The sequence below is a fragment of the Sorex araneus genome, chromosome 9 (genome assembly GCF_027595985.1).
Source record: "Sorex araneus isolate mSorAra2 chromosome 9, mSorAra2.pri, whole genome shotgun sequence".
Classification (NCBI taxonomy): domain Eukaryota; kingdom Metazoa; phylum Chordata; class Mammalia; order Eulipotyphla; family Soricidae; genus Sorex; species Sorex araneus.
This window is the reverse complement of record NC_073310.1, coordinates 7,477,373-7,500,321: the sequence shown is the minus strand read 5'-3', so window position 1 is coordinate 7,500,321 and position 22,949 is coordinate 7,477,373. Positions and strand designations below refer to the sequence as shown.

General features: G+C 43.0%; 1 protein-coding gene across 3 annotated transcripts in view; it reads left to right on the top strand.

The window, feature by feature from the left end:
• Positions 1-4,892: 4,892 nt before the first annotated feature.
• MED13L (mediator complex subunit 13L) overlaps positions 4,893-22,949 on the top strand; it is a 282,240-nt gene continuing 264,183 nt past the window's right edge. For all 3 annotated transcript variants that reach the window (XR_008631414.1, XM_055147001.1, XM_055147000.1), the window contains exon 1: positions 4,893-5,049. Coding sequence is in view for 2 of the 3 variants with exons in the window: in XM_055147001.1 (XP_055002976.1) it covers positions 4,978-5,049 (72 nt within the window). In the remaining variant the exon portion in view is untranslated. The remainder of the gene's footprint in view (positions 5,050-22,949) is intronic.

Sequence of the window (22,949 nt, the reverse complement as noted above, 5' to 3'; positions counted from 1 at the left end):
ACACACACACACACACACACACACAGAAAGAAAGAAAATGCTAATACTACAGTGAAAGTAATTCCTCTACCCCACCCTGACACCTCATCCCTAGAGGCAATGGTTATTACCAGTGTCTTGTGTAACCTTCCAAGGATATCTCAATTAATAATCTATTTTTGAAATGATTCTCTATTAGTATACACATAGTACTAACTCATTACTTTTAATGGTTGTATGGGATTCAATTACATTAACGACTCCCCGAATGATGGGCATATAGATTGCTTCCAGTTTTGCCCTGCAAACAGTACAATAGTTCATCCTTATACTACAGGTCTTCATGTATGGATGCAAAACCTCTGCAGCACATACTTCCGGAACTAGAATTGGTGAGTCAGAAGGTAGATGCTTTATGCATTTTGGTGTTTTCCAAATTGACACCCATTACTATGGTGCTAATTCCTATTCCTACCTTCACATTCTGTCTTGGCTTTTTAAAAATATCATCAATACCTATGATGGCTTCAATTTCTGGATTTTTTTTGGGGGAGTGGCATACCTGGCAATGATCGGGGTATACTCTGGTTTTGGGTCCTGGGTTTGCTCTGGTGGTGTTTGAGAACCATCAAGTGCTGGGGTCGAACCCAGACCTCCTACATGCAAATCGTGTGCTCCAGCCCTTTATGCTGACTCCAAAGCTCTCAAATTTTCCTATGATTTGTTCTATTTGTTCTGGGCTGCTATAGTACTAGAATGCCTGGGCTGCAGTATACTATGGAATGGGTGGTTTAAGAACAGAATTTTTTTTTTTTAAATCCTTTTGGGTCACACCCAGTGCTGCTCAGGGGTTACTTCTGGCTCTGCACTCAGGAATTACTTCTGGCAGTGCTCAGGGGACCATATGGGATGCCGGGGATCAAACCTGGGTCAGCCGTGTGCAAGGCAAACGCTCAGCCCACTGGACTACTGCTCTGGCCCCAAGAACAGAAATTTGGGCCAGGGTCATGATTCAAGGGGGTAGAGCACATGGCAGGCTGGAGGTGCTGGGTTTGTTCCCCGGCATTGCGTGGCCCCTGGAACACCACCCGGTGTGACCCCCCACCCCCATAACCAACAATAATAGTATAACAAAGCCTGAAATTTATTTCTCATGATGTTAGAGGCTGCTATAACTCATAATTTCATATAGGAGCCTTCTTTCCAACGACGATGTTTCCAGGTGGTGGTGGTGGGGGGTAGATATCTCCCTCGCATGTGAGAGAGATGGTTCTTGCAGCTGGGAAGGTGGTTCTGGCAGTGCTGGGGACTGAACCTGGGTCAGCAGTGTGGCAGGCAGTGCCCTACCCTCTGTGCTGTCTCTGCAGCCCCTCACATGTGCCTTTGGAAGAGCTCTGCTTCCATCCAGAGTGTTGGACCCTTCTGACTTAATTACGTCTCGAGGCCTTGCCTTAAAATGCCAGAAAAGGGGAGTATGGTTTTAAATCAGGAGTTTTAGGGGGGCACATTCAATCCAGTATGCCGTGTGACATTGAAATTTATATATTTTTGTTTTGGGGTCACAACCCAGTGATGCTCAGGGCTTACTCCTGGCTCTGTACTCTGGGATCATTTCTGATGGTGTTTGGGGACCATATGGGGTGCCAGGGACCAAACCTGGGTTGGTCTTGTGCAAGGCAAGTATGTATCCTATCTCTCCTGATAGCTCCCCTGAACACCTTTGGATATATTTTAAAAGGCATGTGTCTTGGGCTGGAGTGATAGTTATTTAAAAAAAAATAAAATAAAATGCATTTGTCTTTCCTATTCTGTAAACTATGATATTTAGTCATTAAAAAAAATTAGGTGTTAACAGCTAATTAGAGAGAGAGAACAGAAGGGGATGCCCTGCCACAGTGGCAGGGTGGGGTGGGGGGGAGATGGGATTGGGGAGGGTGGGAGGAATGCTGAGTTTACTGGTGGTGGAGAATGGGCACTGGTGAAGGGATGGGGTCCCGAACTTTGTATGAGGGAAGCATAAGCACAAAAGTGTATAAATCTGTAACTGTACCCTCATGGTGATTCATTAATTAAAAATAAATAAATTAAAAAAAATAAAAATAAAAAATAAAAATAAATAAAAAACCCAACTTTTTGAAAGAAAAAAACAAAAAAAACAAACAAAAAAAATTAGGTGTTACTCTGAGACACTTTAAAAAAAAGTGTCTTTCTCTCTCAAGTTTCTGGGTCACACCTGATGGTGCTCAGGGCTTACTACTAGGTGATCCTGCGCTTAGGTACCTACCCGCCTCTCCTGGCAGGCTCAGGAGAGCATACGGGGTGCTGGAGATCGAACTCGGGCCAGCCATGTACAAAGCAAGCGCCTAACCTGCTTGTCTCTCGGGCCCCCAAACCCAAAGTTTTGAAGAATGAGAATTTGGTGGCCAGAAATACACCTGGATATGATGGATGTTGCTAGATGCCTCAGACGGACTCTTTTTCCCCTCTTGAAATACTTTCATCAATGACCCCACCGTGGCCTGAGGCTAGTGGGTCGGCAACTACAAAGGCTTCCACCCACCGCAGGCAGGACTGGGAAGGTGACACAACCCAGGGTGGCAAACCTAACCACTCACCAGGGCTTCTGCAACTGCAACCAGAGCCCAGGGAGACTCATGGTGGGTCTGGCGTTGTCCTTTCACCTCTTTGATAGTTTGCTTTTATTTTTTTTTTTTGGTTTTTGCTGTTTGGGTCACACTGGAGATGCACAGGGGTTCCTCCTGGCTCCTGCACTCAGGAATTACTCCTGGCGGTGCTCAGGGGACCCTATGGGATGCTGGGAATCGAACCCCGGGTCGGCCGCGTGCAAGGCAAACACCCTACCCGCTGTGCTATCACTCCAGTCCCCTCTTTGGATAGTTTAAGGACAATCCCAGCACCAACCTTACGTGGCTGTTGTGGGGAGTCTGTGAAACAACATTAACAAAGTGCCACTGGGTTAGAACACAAACTCAGAGTACACATCGTAACACGCTCGGCTCTGGCTTTGGCAGTCTTTTGTGCTCGTTCCAAAGCCCAAGTCACACGCGGGTCTAAGATGTCTCCTTTGATCCTCTCCCTTTCCTTTCTCTGCTCGAGGAGCCCAGGCCCCCTGGCACAACCGGCTCCTCCGAGCGTGGATGCTGGAAGCGGTGACTTTCTCCTCCTGCCTTTGCCCAGAGCACTTTTTCTGGCTGGGCGAGCAGGGCTCCTCCGGACTCCAAATGTTCTGGGGGAAATTACTGAATGAATGGAACGGAGGAGGTGTGTGTGTGTGTGTGTGTGTGTGTGTGTGTGTGTGTGTGTGGCGGGGAGGGTGTTCCCGACACAGCCCAGCGCAGTGCCTGGCACTTAGGACATATTCTGTCGCGGGGCAAGGAAGGGCTCGGGAAACACGCGACGGAGGCATGGCAGGACGGGTGAACGGATGACGGACGCAGGGAGGGACAGACGGAAGGTAGGTGGCTGGTGGCTGGCTGGAGCGACGGAAAGATGGATGGGTGGTGGGTGCAGGGAGGCAGGGACCCAGCGCCTTCGCAGGAACTCGGGAAGCACTTCTGCATTCAATGCACAGTGCCAGTGAGCCAGCCGGCGCTCACCAAGGGGTAGCCGTGGATGCACACTGCACGCACACACACACACACACACACACATACACACACACTCCAAACAAAAACCCCAGCGCGAGCGCCGGCTTCTCCGTGCAGGGGTGCCGGGGTTCCAGTCCCGCCGCCGCCTCCTGCCAGCTGTGCGACCTCGGGCAAGTGACTTAATCTCTTTGTGCTGCAGTTTTCTCCTCCTCGAGGGGCTGACGGCCGGGCGAGACCTCGAGGAGTCACTCCCCCGAGCGCTCGGCCCCGCCGCCCGGCCCCCCGCGAGCCCCCCGCCCCGCCAGCCGGCCCCGGCGGTCCGGGGGGCGGCGGCGGCGGCGGCGGCGGCGGGGGCCACGCGAGAGCCTCGGGCGCGGCCGGCACGGGCGTGCCCCGGGCTCGGCGCGGCGCCCACGCGGGGCAGCCCCCACCCGGCCGCCGCGCCGCCCGCCCGCCCGCCCGCACTCCTTTCTCTGCCGCTCCCGGCCCGAGAATCCAGCCGCGTTCGGCTCAGCAGCGCCGCCCGCGAGCCGCCGCCGCCGCCGCCGCCGCCGCCACCGCCGCCGCCGCGCCGGCCCCTCCCCCGGCCGCCCCCGCCCCCCCGCGAGGCCGGCGCCCGTCACGTGACGCGCCGCCGGCCAATGGCGGGCCGAGCCGCGGTCGGCGGCCGCCATTGCTGTCAGAGCGAGCGAGCCCAGGGAGGGAGAAGCGAGGCTGACTGGGGAGGAGGGGGGGGGTGGGGGAGGAAGAGGAAGGAGGGGACGTCGCTCGGCTGCCGGGGTCGCCCGCTGGCTCCGTCCGCACCCCCCCCTTCGCGAGTTCGCGCTCCGCGGCGGCGGCGGCGGCTCCGAGGCGGCGGCTCCGGGGCTCGCCTCTCCTCACGCGCCGGCGGGGGCCGAGGGGGACTCGGCGGCTGGAGATAAACAAGGCGGCGGCGGCGGCGGCTGAGGCGCAGGGAAGGCGGAGGCGGCGGCCGGCCCGGGAGGCAGCGGCGGCCCCGAGAGGCGGGGAGGGCGCCGGGCCGCGCGGACAGCGCCCCCCGCCGCCGCCGCCGCCGCCGGAGCCGCGGGAGCCGGCCGGAGCCGCGCGGCCGCCGCGGGGACCCCCCCCCCCGGCCCGCGCCCGCGCCCGGGCCCGCCGCCCCCGGCGCGTCGCCGCCGCCGCCGCCGCCGCCGCCGCCGCCGCCGCCGCCGGAGCCGCCGCCGGAGCCGCCGCCGCCGCCGCGGCGCCTCCTCGCGCCCGCCCGCCCGGCCGGCGGCCCTCGCGCCCTCCCCCGGCGGCGGCGCGGCCGCCCCGCGCGCCCCGGCGACGCGCCGCCGCCCGGCCCGGCCTCGCCTCGGACGCCCCGCTCCGACATGCCCCGCTCTGGCGGCCGGGCTCGCGGAGGATCATGACTGCGGCGGCGAACTGGGTGGCGAACGGGGCGAGCCTGGAGGATTGTCACTCGAACCTCTTCTCGCTGGTGAGTCGCCGGCGCGGCGCGGCGGGGCGGGGGCGGCGCGCGCGGGGCCGCGGGGGTGTGCGCGCGCGCGTGTGTGTGTGTGAGTGTGAGTGTGTGCGAGGGGGCCGGGGAGGGGGGCTCCAACTTTCTCCTCCCGCCGCCGGGACTTCGCCCCTCCCTCGCCTCCCCCCCGCCGCCGCCGCCGCCGCCGTTCTCCACCCCCCCGCCTCCCGGCCCCCCCCCCCACACCCCTCCTTTCTGGATCGTCTCCCCCTCGCCTTGGACCCCGTCCAGTGTTTATTTGGCTCTTTAAAAAATCATTTGTGAGCCGCGGCCGCCGCCGCCGCCGCTCGCCGTGGAATTTGCATGTGCGAGTCTGCGAGCTGCGGATTCTGGGTCGCACTTCCAACGCCCACCCCCACCCCGCCTCGCCCGCGGGATCGCAGCCCGCTCGCTCCCCCCGCCCCCCGGCCCCGGCCCCGGCCCGGCCCGGCCCCCCTCCGTGTGGGAAGGCGCTGCCCCGGCGCTGCCCGGCGCTGCCGGCCCCTCCGCAGCCCCCTCCGCGCCCCGCGCTTGGCTTCGCTTCGCTTCGCCCGCCTTTTGCCGGGGGGATTTTTTTTTCCCTCCTCCTTCTTCTTTTTCTTCTTCTTCTTCTTTTTCTTCTTCTTTTTTTTTTTCTTTCACCCTTCCCCTTTAAAAATTCCATCATGACACCTGCAATTCCGCCCGAAAACACTCGCCGGGACGGCTGCGATTGTGTGGGGCAAAGGGTGCCGGCAGCGCGGCGCTCGGGCGGCGGTAAACACCGCGCGGCCGCCCGCCCCGCTCCGCGCCGGGCCGCGCTCGGCCCCGCAGCCCCGGGCACCGCGACCTCCGCTCGGCCGCTGCCTGCTGGCTCCAAACTGTGTTTCTCGCTCCCAGCCACGACGGATGCACTCACACGCACATGCACACACGCACACACACTCACACACACACACACGCACACGCACGCAACAAGCGGGGCGCTTGGATAACGTCGCTTTTATCTGCCGGGCCGCGCCGGCTCTCGTGCGCTGGCTGCCTCGCTCCGGTAATTGACAACTTTTCCTGGGGATCCCGGTCGCCGGCCTCCGCCGCCCAGCGCTCGGGGTGTCAATTGTTCTCCCGCAGGCCCGGCACCCGGCCGCGCCGGCTTAGAGGCGTGGAAATTAAAGACGTCCAGGGCTGCAGCAACTCTTCTCCCCCGCCCCCCCCCCCTTCTCCCCTTCTTTCCTTTTTCCTGGCGGGGGCGGTGACATTTGGTGGTAAATGCCATCTTTGCTTTTTATTGGGTCGTATTACCTAGCTCTGAAAACATTCCCGTTGTTAAAACTGGCGTTTAGGCTAATAATTGCAGTGCGTGGTCTTTAAATATGTGCTTTGTGCATGAGTTACTGTATGTATAGCTATGTGCCCGGGAGACTACGAATTTGTTTAAATATTGAGCAAAGATTTGTAAACAGATGTAAGGCAATTATGTTTCAAGCGTAGAATATAATTGGAAAATTGGCTGCATGGTTTGGTTAATTCAGTCTTTAAAAAGCCCAACTTATTTTTTAAGTTGTGCACCCTTTTTTTTGGGGGGGGACCTGCTTTTTCAGAAACATGCGTTTTAAAAATTATTTTCTGCAACCTCTGTTGAAGATAGAGGCATTATTTCCTCTTAATCCTTGTTTACACTGGATAAATAATTTAGTGTTCAAATTGTAATTAGTTACATTTAATTATGGGTAGCATAGATGCTTGCTTTCTTTGAGACTAGCGGAGAAATACAAATTCTTGCCAACTTTTCAAGTGGAAGTGTTATTTTATTAAATATGTTTAATTATTTATGGGATAAAAAAATCAAAACGTGATTTTTACCTACAAAGGATGAATTACATAGTATCTGTGCTTTTACTATGGTAAGATTAAGCCATACTGTTTTTTCTTCCAACGTTTTAGTTCAGATGTTTAAGTTGCCATTCTTTTTCTTAGTACTGTGACAATTTCCCCTTGATCTTCTGATATGTGTATATTAAGTCATTCTGTCTTCTCTTTTCTCTCCTCTTTCTATCATTTATTATTAGTCAGGTTCAGGGAGTTTCATAGATTAGCAGACATATTGATTAAGGGATATTTAAGATGGTTTTTGTTTGGCGGCTGGTGACCACATTGACACTTTAATAGGTAATTAAAATAACCAAGTAGACCAATATTAGTGAGGAGAAATCCCCTAAATTACCATATATCATGCTGACTGGTAATGGCTTGTGTATATGTGGCTAATTTATATACAGTAGGTTTTGTAGACAACCGAAAGTGCTTTATTCATGCATCCAATCTTTGAAGTATATAATTTATTTCTTGTTTATTTTAAGCTTAAAAGTCAGGATGACAGTGTTACAGGGATGCTTGAGATTTTGGGAGAAGTGGTTTTTTTTTTTTTTGGGACAGAATTCTGTGCTTGTAAAGGTTTGCTCCTTTAAGTATCTCTCTTAAATCAATTTTAGCCATTGATCGATTCTTTGATATACTTACAAAAGTAGAATTATCTTTGTTACCTAAACTGTAATAAAAATTAAGAAAAAGAAGAATGATCTTTAGTAGCAACTTTGACTTGTAGAAATGTATAGGTTCATTAATTTTCTTTGGCTTTGTGGAGGGTGGATAAAGTGCTCATGTCATAAACTACTGACATGTCATAAACTACTGGGTTAAAAAAAGGTGATGATTATTTTAATGTAATTTTAGATTAAGATTTTCTTAAAATTAAGTATAGCAGCATCCTGGAATATAAAAAATGTTGCCTAAAGTTTATCTTTGTGCCTAATCATTGTGTAAAATGTTTAATTTCAAAGGAGATAAAACCATCTGTTCAAAATAAAGCTTATAAGAGCTTTGTATTTAATAATAATAGCAAATAGTGATGATGATGCTATAGAGCATATATGTTTTCGGCCTGTAGTTATTTTGGGCAGAGAGAAGTACTATTAATAAGAATTTGCTTAGATACTCATTAATGTAGATTGAAGTATAAACTAGAGATTAAAGTTCTGGGCCACACTAATGACCCACCCAGTTTATTACCTTGAGGTGTTCATTATGGCTTAGCAAAAGTTTATTGTGCAATCGGGTGTCTTAAGATTTTTGTTAGTCTTTTGCTTTTTTTTTTTTCTTTTTGGCTTGCTGGTTTTCTACTGCAAGGCATCAAATTTCCTAAATTCTCTGTCACCCTGTCCTTATTTCCCAGCACGTGAAATGTATATATGATGTCTTTGTGTGTTTATATGATGTTGACCGTTGTATGTGTTGCTTAGTCTTGACTATTGTGAGAGTTTTGTAGCTACTGCTAAGTGCCTGCCTGACCGTGCCTTTGTGACTCAAAACTATTTTCTCAGACTGTCCATCACATTTCTAGGAGACTCTTGTTATATATTCAGTCAATCAGAATTTAGTTGAGTGAGTTAAGTTTGTCTTTTTGGGAAAGTAACAGTACACCCTATAGTATGCCAGCTCACTTTTGTGGGAAAACATGTTTTCCAGATGTAAGCATATCACTAGTTTTGCTTCTCTATTGAGATGATAGTGATTTTGTGCCTTTTAACTAGATTTAAGCATGTGCTTTTTGACATAAGGTGATCTAATTCTTAGGTATTAGATTTAAGCATGTATTTTTTATATAATGGGATCTAAATCTTTGGTATTAGATTTAAGCATGCCCTTTTTGACATAAGGTGATCTAATTCTTGCTCCACATTCATGTTGTTTTGTTTGCTTAAACTCTTTCTATTGGGTAATCATGTGATAACATATTCCTCCTCCCTGATTTCAGATACACACATTAGTGCTTAATTCTTATTAAGGACCTTTAATTCCATATTTGAAACACAACTTGTGTAATTTTTTTTCACATATATATTTGTTGTGTAATTTTAAGGTAATCTGTTGTTGACTTTTTTTTTAAGAGATTATATTTTTTTGCAGAAAAGAGAGAGTTTTAAATGCAGAAACTTCTAGCTCTATTCTTTGAGTCAAAATCAAATGGAGAAGACTACCAGTTGAAAATGAGAATGGTTTTTCTAATCATCTCAAGTGCCAAAATACACAGGGTATCTTTTTCATTCCAATTTCCAACTTTAGTATTTACATTGAAATCTTTTTCATAATGGTTCATTTTCTTTAATGAAAATATTTATAATTTGCAGATATGTGTTTTTGTTCAGCATTTTGTTGTTACTAGCACATGGTGTTAAAGTATTTATATATGTTTAATAGCAATAATTGCCACCCTGTAATAGTTGCCATATTAACCTCCAATTGCTAGTAAATATTTTTAAGTACATAATAGACAGCAATTTAAGACATAGTGTAGCAGTTTACTGGACTGTTTTAAAGAGCCATTTGTAAGTGTGATGAGTTCATAATTTTAAAGAGAAAATAATGTACCTAAGACTTGTATGCTACAAAATATGTTGCTGTGTTATTGCTTGAGGTGCTTATTAGAGGAAGTTAGATTGGGGTGTTTCTTCTTTGTGAGGATAAAAGCAGGGGAGTGCCTTAGGACAATATGAATTTGCTTAGTTTATGCCAAGTATTTATATAGCTTATCACTTTTCTCTGAAGCATTTTGGTCATTGTTCCAGGATTAATATTTATTTTGGGGAAACAAATCTCTTAAGCATTTCTTTAGGTAACCTAGTTGTAGATTTTATTAATTAAGGATGGAAAAATTGATTCATCTTTTTTGTTCATTGGCTAATTTAGCCTTGGTTAATTGTGAATTAATTGTATTCATCACACACTTCAAGATATCTCTTCTACTCTTAAGGTTAATAAATGCCCTGTAACTAATTTATGCTATGTGCTATAAGTTATAACCATTTATAAAAGATAAGTCTGTTGTATATTGATATTGGTCAAATTAATTAAAATTGAGGTTAAATGATCTCATTGTAGATAGTAATGAGATTATCTGAATTTTTTAAGTGAACAGTTAATTCAGGTATCTTCAAGTTTTACTTAAAGGTAGACAAGATTCTTTTCTGAAATAGTTTAGTTTTGATAGAATCTTCTACTAGAACCCAGAGTGTAGCTTCATGACAGAGCTCCTGCCTCGCTTGGGTGAGACCTGGGTTCAGTCCTAGAAGCACGCAAAGTGACAGTAATAGCCACACCACCATTGCCACCACCTCTGCCATCATCTCCTCTGCCTCTTTTAAATTAGTAATAGAAGGCACTGATTTATTTTTCTAAAAGTGAATGATAGCATTTATTTTGTAGAAGCTAGCTAGTGTGGGAGAGTAGAGAAAGTTTATGAGAATAAGTGGTTGGATGTTAGGTGCATTAAATTGTGCATCACAGCCATTTATTAGAAATGGAGAAAGGATTTCTGCAGCATTGCAATTAATATTTGATTAAAATATATTGTGTAGGTATTTGTCATTAGGATTTGTTTTGTTTTATAAACATTCTTATCCTGAGAAATTGCACTTAATGCAATTGCATAGTGAAGTACTTGGCCTAAAAATGTGCTGTATAGTTAACACACACACATACACACACATTTGCACATTTGTTTCATAGGATTTTCTTGAGTTTTGGGATTAATCAATATTTGTAATGTGTCCTTGGAATTTAGGACTTTCTCCCGCCGATGAGTCATTTAATTTCTTTTTGATCCTGCCCAGATAATTTTCTCTTAAAGTATATGATTTCATTGCTTATTTGAAAGATTTGAGGGTGTTAGCTTTGTTCTGTTTGGGAAATTCCCTTCATTACATAAGGGATGTGCTTTTCCATTAATCATGGTAAATATTAACATAAACAAAGAATTATGGATTCAGGCACATATACATGAGTGAAATAGGCATGCTTGCCCAATTTTTGTTTAGTATAAAGTCACTTATGTACATCTGCATAGTTTTCTATTTTCACTTTAATTAATACAAAGTTATTTTAAATTCTGTTAAGTGTTTGATTGGTGTTTATTCCAGGGCCAGTTCCCCTACTCTGCAATATTTATTATTTAATTTAAAAAAGCATTGTTGGGGCTGGAGTGATGGCACAGTGGCTAGGGCATTTGCCTTGCACTCGACCGACCCGGGTTCGGTTCCCAGCATCCCATATGGTCCCCTGAGCACCACCAGGAGTGATTCCTGAGTGTAGAGCCAGGAGTAACCCCTGTGCATCGCTGGGTGTGACCCCCCCCCAAAAAAAAAGATAAAAAAGCATTGTTAGTATTGCGTAGTGTTGTATCTTCATAAATTGTCTGTAAGAAGTCATTTAGGGACTCCTTTATAACCTATGTTCATATTAATGTTTTAGTTTGGAATCAAGTTTTTTTCTCCTAAGCTTATTTGGAGAGGCCTAGGGATCCCACCTGGAGGACTGGAGCTATAGCACAGCGGGTAGGGTGTTTACCTTGCACGAGGTCTACCTGGGTTCGATTCCTCTGTCCCTCTTGGAGAGCCCGGCAAGCTACTGAAAGTATCCCGCGTGTCCTGCCCGCAGGGCAGAACCTGGCAGAGCCTGGCAAACTCCCCATTGGTGTATTCGATATGCCAAAAAACAGTAACAACAAGTCTCACAACGGAGACGTAACTGGTGCCCAATCGTGCAAATTGATAAACAATGGGATGACAGTGCTACAGTGCTAATTATTTGGAGTACATTTAGGTTTTAGTCTGAATAAAAGAAATTGATGACCTTTGCCCTGTTCTTTATAGATGAGAATTAGAAGAATAAATTGTACCCATAGGAAAGTATTATTTCATTGCCACTTCCATGCAGTGATTTATGATGTGTATGCCTGAATGTTTATTTTCTGGTTTGAAATGAATTGTGGTAGAATCTTATAAAACTGTATTTCTGCCTCTGAAATAACACAGAATTCTGATTGTCAGCTTTCTTATATTATACTTTCTCCAACACAGTGAAATTCCATTAAAGGAACCTCCTGAATTGATTCCATTTGTGTTTTTATTTTGCGTAGTTCAAGTTTGTTAACTCTAACTTAAAAAACGGAAAAGGTGGGACAGGAAAATGGTTTAAAGTGCTGGCTGGAGCCAACTCCTTGCTTTCTCCTGGTCTCTTGAAGGAACATCTTTTCAGGGAACAGCTCAAGCTAATACCACCATGTGTGGCCTCCAGTCACCCCCTCACCTCCAAAAAGAAAAAGGGTAGGAAGGGAACAAGAATTAGATAAACGTTTAGATAAATGTTTCTTGTTTTCTCAATCTTTTTTAGTTTTTAAAAATTTTTTATTTTTTTACTGTAGTCAACTCTTTTTGTTTTTGTTTTGTGTTTTGGGCCACACCCACTGGTGCTCAGGGATTACTTCTGGTTTTGCACTCAGGAATCACTCCTGGTGGACCCTCTGGGATGGTGGGGATCGAACCCCGGTTAGCCTTGTGCAAGGCAAGTGTCCTACATGCTGTACTGTCACTCCAGCCCACTGACTGTAATCAAGTCTTAATTTATATTAAATCACTGCATTAATTGGATATACTTGTAACTGATGTTAAAATTAAATTTGTGGGAATTATTTGTCTCAGAAAATTGTGGGACTGGAGAGATGGTGTAGTGGGTTCCTCAGCACCCCATATCATCCACTGAACCTACTGAGTGCAGAGCCAGGATTAAGCCCTGAGCATAGCTGGGAATGCCCCAAACCAAACCAAAACAAACTATGCATTTTATATTTTTTACATAAAATTGAAGTATTCCTAGGATTTCTGTAACTTAGTGGGAATTTCTAAGATTGATCATCAATAAGAATATAAACTTGAGGAAACTTAGTTTTTTCCTCCCCAATTTCCCCTCTCTCAAATGGATGACTTTATGAGGAGATACTTTTGTCTGACATGTAAGAAGCTTCTTTATAATAGTTTTGCATTATTTCATTAAGTCGGAAAGATGACTGATTGATTTGAGAGCTGATAAGTAAGGTATTCTAAAAAAGATAATTGGTGTAAAAACATTTTGTGTTTGCAGTTCTCATCATTGAGTTTTAATGTCTTAAAAAGGAATAAGGGAAAACATATATAACTCATAACTAGCTCCCCCGTTCCCCAACATGTGTATCTGCCTGACCCTCCTCCTCATTTTTTTTTTTTTGTTTTGTTTGTTTTTGGACCACTCCCAGGCATTCTCAGGGGTTAGTCCTGGCTCTGCACTCAGAAATTTCTCTTGGTGGTGCTCGGGAGACCCCATGGGATGCCGGGGATGGAATCCTGGTTGGCCTTGTGCTGTATTGTCTCTCCAACCCCCATCTTCCTCATTTTTGAAGTAGGTCAGATGTCTCTTTTTTGCAGCTTTCCTTGACTGCCACAGGCAGAACTTGTCATTCTTGCTCCTTTCGTATACCTCCTCCTATGCATCTGTGATAAGCAAGTGAGCTTCTGGGGGGCAGTGACCCTGTCTAAATTATCTTACATTCTCCTCAGTTAGGTGCTCATTTGTTAAACTAATGAACCTTACTGGACGACTGGTCTCTTATCTTATTCCTTAAGTGAGTTCTCACTTAGGTCCTTATCACAATTATTTTTCTGATCCAGTTTATGTGCTTAGCTCTAATTTCTGAATGTTATCTACACAGTACTTAGTATACTCTGGTAATGTGAATTCCAGAAAAATCTTTATTAAAGATAATTTGAACTAATCAAGAGGTGTGTGCTTATTCCTCAAAGAAATTCAATTAGTTTTAAAATTGTTTTTTGTAAGGGTTTTGTAATGTAGTAGGCAACCTGTAGATTCTGTTTTATTAGACATTTTATACTTCTTTTGGAAATTTCATTTGGAGTTTGACCTATAATTCCTTCATTTTTATTGTTAAAGTTACATAGGAGGGAGTTTTTCAACTTTATAAGACTGAATCTTATATGACATTAATAAATAGGATCTTCAACAATTGATAGGATTTATAAGTTACAAGATTGCTTCCCTCAAGCATTAGGCAGAGAACAGGTAATAGGAAAAAATTGAATTGTAGCCAGTTTTAAAAATCATAGATCAGGTTGGTACCCATAATGGTTCTGTACTTTAGTTTCTCCTGTAAACTTAATGGAAAAATCATTTTGAGTGACTTTTAAGGAAACCACTTAGATAATCAGTGCTTTTTAATAGGAAGAGACTTCGAGCATATCATAGCTGAAGTTTAGAGTAGGCAGGTTGCCATTCCAATCAGGAAGTTGTAATAACAAAATGGCAGTTATATTTGTACTTTCAAAGGGAGAACAGAAGATTAAATTGTTCTTGCAGTTTTCCTCATAAGTAAGTCATGGTTGAGAAGAAAAACTTGAGAACTTTATATGGTTAGTCATTTTTCATTTGTGTACGTGATTCACAGCTGATGGTATATCGTTACTACACTGGTTGTTTTTGCTGTACCAATCCTGAGCTACTACTGGCGCAGAGTGGAAATTGGACTCGGGCTCTTGTTTGGTAGTTTAAGCTATTAACTCCTTGGCAGCTCTGGAGTGCTTCTTTGAACTTTAAATAGCAGTTCTATTAACATTTTGAGATTTGTCTCAGGAACTGTCAGAAATAGCACTTAATAAATATCTTTTTCGTCTTAAATACTAAATCACATTTTAGTCTTACATGCATGTCACAGCCCCACTATGTTTTGAACAAAGTATACACTAGTCCTCAACTGCTGGCTAATTTCTATATTCCACTGAATAATGTGACAACATTTAAAAATATTATTTAGCCCCTGTTGAAGGAAGGAATCCTCCCTTCCCCACCCCGTGGCACACATACCACATATGTAGTTTTTTTTTTTTTAAGTCATGTTGACTAGGAAAAGTGTCTTAAAATTTTTCCATGGTTTAGAATTTTACTTGTAGGTGCTCTGCAGCATTCCAGTACACTAGAACAATTGTTCTGTAATTTGTTTTCACATAAAAACCTACCCTGTGCTCTCTGGCTGTAGTTGGTGGTTAGCCTGATTTTGTGCTTAATTATTTGTGTTACGGAATTCAAATGCTATTTATGGCAGTATTTTTATGGGGATGAACTTAATTTTTTTCTGTTCAGAAAAGGTCAGGAGCATCTTTCCTCTGACTGTTTTGTAACTCTGACAGGACAGTTACTCCCTAAAATCTTTTCATTACTGGCAGTGGGGTGAGGACAGTCTGGGCTCTCCACTCTTCTAGGCCCAGGAGAGAATTGCGATCGAAAAGAGAGGCCTGAAGAGAGTGTTGGGAGGGCAGTTCTTTTCTCTTCTCCCTTCTCCCCAAAAGGAAAGAGCAATCATTTTGTACTGAGGATTGAAGCCAGTTTTTCCTACCCCCCTGCAGGGATCCACTAATGCTTCCTCTTTGCTGATACACTTCATGAAAACACTGAGAGCTAAGACTTTAGCTCGGATGATATCCTCAGGAAAAGATTTTGTATTTCTTTTCCGTCTAGCTATTATCTCGGCTTTCTTCCTTCACTCACCCATAGAGAAAAAACTTTTCTACTTGCTGTTTTGTGTAGTAAATGAGGACTAATGGGGTGAAATGAAAAAAAAAAAGGAATTAGGGGTAAGATTTGGCAGGGTAGCCAATAAACTAGTATTATAGAAATACTAATTTTTTTGTTGGAGAAATTTTGGATATATGTAATTCATTTTCAGATAGTGTGCATAGACCGAGCATGATTAAAATCTGACCATGGCTTATAAAAAACCCAAGGATCTGATACAGATATGACACCTAAAAGTATTATTTAATGTCTAAGTTAGTATATGATTTGTGCAGAGGTAGAGCAGTATGGCAGGATGGCCTAGTACTTTGTAGCGAGAAACACTCAGAAGGGGAGTTTTGAATTGAATATTGAAGTACTCTATGGATGTAGCTTGTTTGAGAGGAATGGAAAGGACAGTCTTCGGATGTTTGGTTGGCAAGGCTCTGTGATCTTGAGAATATTTACATACCAGAGTACTTCTGATTCATAGTCTTGGTTCGTGACTTATTTTAAGCAGCAGTATAAGAACTAATCGAAATCTGATTTTTATTAGGTGAAAAATCTGAAGTGTGGTCAGGCCAGTTTAGGTTTAGAAATGGTGATGTTAAAATAATTTAGTTCTGAACTTTGAAAAAAGTGCTATGTTACGCAAAATGCTAATGACTAAAGTGACAAATATTTCAGAAACTGGACAGACGTGAATCTTAAATGAGCAGATGGGATATGAAACTAAAAGTGGGAGGTAATCCAAGATGATATAGAAACTATTATGAGAAATGAATTGAGGAAAAACAAGTGTGTTAAATGATATTACATTTAATAATTAAAAGAAACTCTAGGATGGCACTCGTACATAGATAATTTAGAATTGTTAGATGGTGTAGTCTTATTTAAATTTTGTGCATTTAAGATGTAGTTCAGTATTATTTCTCATGAAACTTAGACATTTAACTCATGAATATATAAGATTTTAAAGTAGATAATGTCATTTGCTTTCTCTGACAAAAATTAAGAATAATAATGATTTTCAAACACAGTTGTGGTCTTTCAGGGCAGAGGTAAGAAGTGAAAGATAAGTTTGCTAGTTGGGCAGCTTGTTTCCACTAGCTATGCTCAGGGTTTACTCCTGGTGCTGTGCTCTGGGTTCACTACTGATGGGGCTTGGGCAGAGGTGAGGGTGGGGGGCATGTGTATTGCCAGGGATTGAACCTAGGTCAGCAACTAAACTACTGTGTGGACTTTATTTCTGACCCTCAGCTTATTATTTAGTTAAAATCATTACTTTTGACAGCCCAGAGAGAAAATAGAATGGGTTGAGGAAGGGAGCAAGAATGATTGTGAAGCAGTCAGTGATGTGGGAATGAGGAGGTTAAGAGATTAAGAGATGGGCTGAAGATTATTAGAATTAAGTTTTGTTTCTGTTTTTGGGTCCCCTACCCTGTGGTACCTAAGGACTATTTCTAACTCTATGCTCTATGCTCTAGGAACCGGGCTGGAGTAATAGCACAGCGGGTAGGGCATTTGCCTTGCACGTGGCCAACCCGGGTTCAATTCCTTCGTCCCTCTCAGAAAGCCCAGCAAGCTACCGAGAGTATCCTGCCAGCATGGCAGAGCCTGGCAAGCTACCCATGGCGTATTCGATATGCCAAACACAGTAACAACAAGTCTAACAATGGAGATGCTACAGGTGCCCGCTCGAGCAAATCGATGAACAACGGGATGACAGTGATACAGTGCTTAGGAACCACGCATGGGCTTGGCATGGGTGCTGGGGACTAAACCCCAGGCTCCTGCATGCAAAGTAGATGCTCCAGTTCTTTGAACCTGTTCCTGGTACTGAAAGCAATTTTTTTAGAAAATGAAAGCCTCATTTGTATTTGTAAATTTTGGAGCAACAGTAATGGAGAGACAGAGAGATGGAGATAAATATCAAGAACCCACGGTATGGAGTTAATGACTGAAAAATAGTACAGCACTTCTGAGAAATAAAGGCTGTGACAATATAAAGAAATGAATAAGTGTGAAGAGAATACAGATCACTTCCGTTGTAGCTTGAGTGATTTTTTTTAAATTCAAAGATTATGCTTATTGAGCTGGAACTTAAATTAATCTAATTTTAAAAATTACTTGAAATGTTTGCATTTTATTCAGTATGCTTATTGCAGTAACTCATCTTTATTTTCATTTAATGCTTGTTTTAAGTAGGTTGGATGTCCCTTCCATTGGTTGTACACTACAGAGTTATAAAACTAATTTTGAGGTAGTTATGCCAGGACTAACTACTATATACCTCTGCCCAAATGAGAGTATTCTTCAAAAATTAGTTATCTTGTTAGGACTCAAATACTGATGGCATAGTCCCTGATAATTTTTGGTCCTTTTCCTTCTGAATTGTTTAGAAGCAGTTTAGTCTTCCATCCCACCTTATTTTATGTATTAAAAAGTTAAAAATTAAAAGAACTGGCACAACACACCCAGTGTTGCTCAGGAACTAGACATTACCCGGGGGTTTCTCCAGGCAGTGCTAGGGATCAAACCTGGGACTCCTGCATGCACTCCAGACCTTTGAATTATCTCCTTAGCCTGAAAATCTTTTTTATAAAGTTTTTTTTGGGAGTTGTTTGGGTTACACTTGCAAGTGCTCAGGGGCTATTCCAGTCTGTGCTGGAGTGAAGCCTGGTGATGCTTGGTGATACCATGTGGGTGCTAGGGATTGAGCCAGTGTCACCTGCATTTCAGAGTAAGCACCTTAACTCCTGTACTGGTTATCTCTCTCTGGGCCCCTGAAAATCTTAACTTTAAAGGATGCTGCTTTGGTCAGTGTCATTGTTCTTTGAAAGTTATTCTCTGAGTTTTACTTTTTGTTCTAAATTACTGCCAAAGTCTACAATTCATTGCCATTTGATAAGGGAATCTTTCTGACATGAGTGAAAATGCCAGGAAAAGCTCTGATTTTTGATTTATTGGCAAACAACCATCATATTGATAGCTGACACTTTTTTCTTGATGATTACTTTTCTTTTTAGGTCCTGAGTCTAGAGATTTGGCATTATCAGTATAGTTTCTGTGGAAGGGAACTTTGTAGTTCTTTGATTGGCAAGACCAGATACTGGGACAAATTAGGTTGGGAAGGTAGTTAAGTTGTACTTTCTGGGGATCAAAGCAAATTATCACTGGGGAGAGTGGAATTATATAGGTTGTGATCTGTCTCTGTCTGTCTAGCCAACATCAAATAATGCTTCTGAAGCCTGTTTTTGACTAGAAGGAAGTAATCATTAAGAAAAGCTTTGGGACGAGTGGGTAGGATTCTTGCCTTGCAGGCTGACCTGGGTTTGCTCCCCAGCATCCATATGGTTTTCTGATTACCACCAGGAATGATTCCTGAGAGTAGAGCCAGGAGTAATCTCTGAGCACAGCCAGATGTGGCCTCCAAACAAAACAAAACAAGAGAGTAGCACTGAGGTACCGAAGAGATATGGCAGCAGGTATAGTGCTTGCTTTGCTCACGGCAGACCTGGGTTTGACCAGTGTCATCTCATACTGTTTCCTGAGTGATCTCTGAGTGCAGAGCCAGGAGTAAACCCTGAGGACCATTGGGTATGGGCCCCTTCTCCCACCTGCGTGTCACCCCCCGCCCCCAAGCTTTGGTGGACAGGTAAAATTTCACAACAGTATGCTGAGTGAGTCAGTCATCAAAATCTAGTAAGATTCAGTACAGGAATGCCAGGATGGTTCAGCATATGCGAAATAAACCAGTGTAATATACCATCACATCAACAAAAGGAAAGATAAAAATCATATATTTGTTGAAGTATTTGAACAAGCTCTTGAAAAGATATTAATACCCATTTATTATAAAAACTCAATAAATTTGGATTAGAAGAAGCATATTACAGCATAATAAAGACCATCTAACATAATAGCTGACATCTTATTTTATGGTGGAAACTAAAAGCTTTTCTCCTAAGATCAAGAATAAGATGAGGATACTCTTTTTATTTTCTTTTTTTGTTTTGGGGCCATACGTAGCAGTACTCAGGGCTAAGTTCTGGCTCTGTGCTAATCGGTCACATCCCTGCAGGGCTTAGGGGACCATGGAGTGCCAGGGATCATTTCTGAGTTGGCCTCATGCAAGACAAGTACCCGACCGCTGTGCTATCTCTCCAGCCCATAGGATGTTCACTCTTAACACTGCTATTCAGCTTTGTTTGGAAGACATGACCAAAGGCATAAGCAAAAAAAAAAAAGATGTAAAGGAATTCAGATTGGAGAAGTAGCAAAACTACCACTGTTTATAGATGACATGGAAAACTCCAAGGACTATACCAAATTATTGGGAATAATAATAAAGTGGGAAGATAGGAAATCAATACACAAAAATGTTGGATTTATGTATACAGACAGTAAATTAGAGGAAAGAGAAATAAAATGATTCTACTTATAATCTCATCAAAAAAGGATAAAATAGTTGGGAGTAAGCTTACAAAGAAAGCAAAAGACCATTCCACTTAACATTGTAAGAGATTTTTAAAAGACACTGAAGAAGACAAAGGAATGAAAAGATATCCTTAGATTGGAAGAATAAACACTTAAAATGAACACATTACCTAAAGCATTTTATGGATTCAGTGCAATCTCTGTCAAAATCTCAAATCACATTTTTCAAGGAAGTAGAACTGAAACTTCTAAAATTTGTATGAAACAACAAAAGATCCCTAAGGTAGTTAATGCATTAATGAAAAACTACAACAACAACAACAAAAACAGAAGAAAAATGAGGTCTCTCCTCCCTGACTTTATGCAACGCTATAAAGTAAAAATAATTAAAACAATATGGTTTTCGAACAAAAATTAGACACAGACCAATGGAATGAGACTGAAAAGCTCAGAAATTAGAATAGATGTTAATTAATTTGTGACATTGTAGGCAAAACTGTATTTTGGAGAAAGGAGGATGGTCACATGTGAAGAAATGGAAATAGATCATTAATTTAGCAGCGGAAAATTAACTTGGTATATTAAAGAATTGGATATTAAGCCTGAGACCATAAAGTAGGTAGACAAAAAGTCCATGAAGTCATGAACATCAGCCGCAGAGATATCTTTGGGACTCAAATTAGTAAAGAAAACAAAAGTAAAAGTAAATAAACGGAACTTTTATGCAGTTAAAGAAACCAACACAAAAAACAACAAGGTATCTACTAAGAGAAGATATTTTCATATCATTAGCACACAAAGGTTTGAATATAAAAAACTACAAATAACTCACACACTTTATTTAAGAAAAAAGCAAATAACCCAAATATCAAAAAAGACCAGAAGCGGCATGTTTTGACAAGGGTGTGGAGAAGGAATCCTTGTATATTACTGGTGGGAATGTAAATTGATGTAGCTTTTATGAAAAACTGGAGATTTCTTAAAAGACTAAAAATAGAGCATATGACTCAGTAATATCTCGTCTGGTATTTTTCTGCTGTGTAAGTACCACTTGCTAACTGATTGTGCTACTGGAGCTCCTCTCCTGGTATTTATAGGAAGAATATGAAAATATTTAGAAGAAATATCTTCATTGCAGCACTGTCCAACGTCATAGACCATTCTTAGAATAAATACCCATTTTTAGATGATTGTATAAAGAAGTTGTGGTATATAGACCAAGTGGAACACGACTCAGCCATCAGAAAGCTGAAGTCTTGCATTGCTGTAACATGAACGAACAGGTGATTCTTGATTATGCTAAGCAAAGTAAGTCAAAGACAGGTATAGGATAGTTTCTGTCATATGGGAAAAACAGCTGATGAACGGAATGACGTAGACTCTGCCTAGAATGTGGTTATCATAAGGGGAGGAGAAAGGGGGATGAATTGATAGAGGGGTCAATTGCTGTGATACTCCAATCATTACTATGGTAATAGGCATGACAGTCCAGCCTTGATTTGGATAGGGTGAGGCCTGTACAATACAGAGTTGTGAAGCTGTACTGCTGACATTTATGTAGGATTGCACTCTACTTGGTGAATCTATACTTTTTTTTGTTTGTTTAGTTTTTGGACCACATCTGGTGGTGCTCAGGGCATGCTCTATGCTGAGGGATCATTCCTGGCAGACTTAGGGAACCACATGCGGTGCCAGGATTGAACCCTGGTCGGCCATGTGCAAGGAAGGTACAGTGCATCAGGCCTCGTGAATCACTTTGAAGAATAGCCTTGGCATAGATAAAAGCATCCTGTTGAGTTATCTCTTAGGTTATTTTTTTGGTGGCCACACCCAGTTATACTCAGGGACATGGTTGGCGGTCTTCAGGTGACCGTGTGTGGCGTTGGCCATTTAAACCAGCTCCATGGCCACAAACACATGTAAAATAAGCACCTTAATCCCTGTACTATTTCTCTGGCCCCAGTCTCTTAAGGGTTCCTTTGCCCACTTAATGTTGATTTATTTGAGACTGCTTCATAGGCCATGTAGTATCCCCTAAGTGTCCTTTCAGAAATTTCTTCAACAGTTGAAGATTAGGATAGTAGCTCTCCTATGTATTTAGGATTTTACTTTATTGTAGCTTGCATTAATACTTTGTGTTAGGGGAAGTGGAAAGGATCTTTTATACTAATACAGAGATGCATGACTCGAGTAGTTGTTTAGATAAACTGCATTGGTTAGTATTTCTGTTTTAAATTCAGGAGTATAATGAGGTTTTGCTCATGTTCTTCAGATTAATAGATAACTTTATTTTTAGCTTTTATTAAATTTGTTATTATTATTGCTGGGTTTGGGGCCACACGTGGCTGTGCTCAAACCTTACTCATTGCTCTGTGCTCAGGGGTCACTCCTGGCAGGGCTCTGGGGCCGTATGGGATGCTGGGGATCAAACCCAGGGTGGCCACTTGCATGGCAAAGGCTTACGTGCTCTGGCCCCTGTAAATCTTGTTTAAATTTTTTTTTTTTAAACTACATTTCACAGTCACTGTCACTGTCACTGTCATCCCGTTGCTCATTGATTTGTTCGAGCAGGCACCAGTAACATCTCTCATTGAGAGACTTATTGTTACTGTTTTTGGCATATTGAATACGCATGGGTAGCTTGCCAGGCTCTGCCATGCGGGCTCCATACTCTCAGTAGCTTGCCGGGCTCTCATTTCACAGTAGGGAAAGGAATTGAAATTTTATCAAAAAGTGTAGTGATATAATATTAGATATTCAGATATTTTAGGAAAACTTTTAGATATATCATTTTTATTCTGAACAAGCAAGAGTTACAATTTTAAGCTTTCCAGATACTGAACATCTGAAAGTTGAACATTAAAGCCTGAATTATATATATATCAGACTATAAATCTATATTTTAGCTACTAATATTTACCTTCTTGAAATATAAATTCTCAGCTAAAATTTAAGTTACTAAAAATGTTTTTTCAGGGGCCGGAGTGATAGTACCATGGGCAGAATGTTTGCCTTACATGCAGCCAATC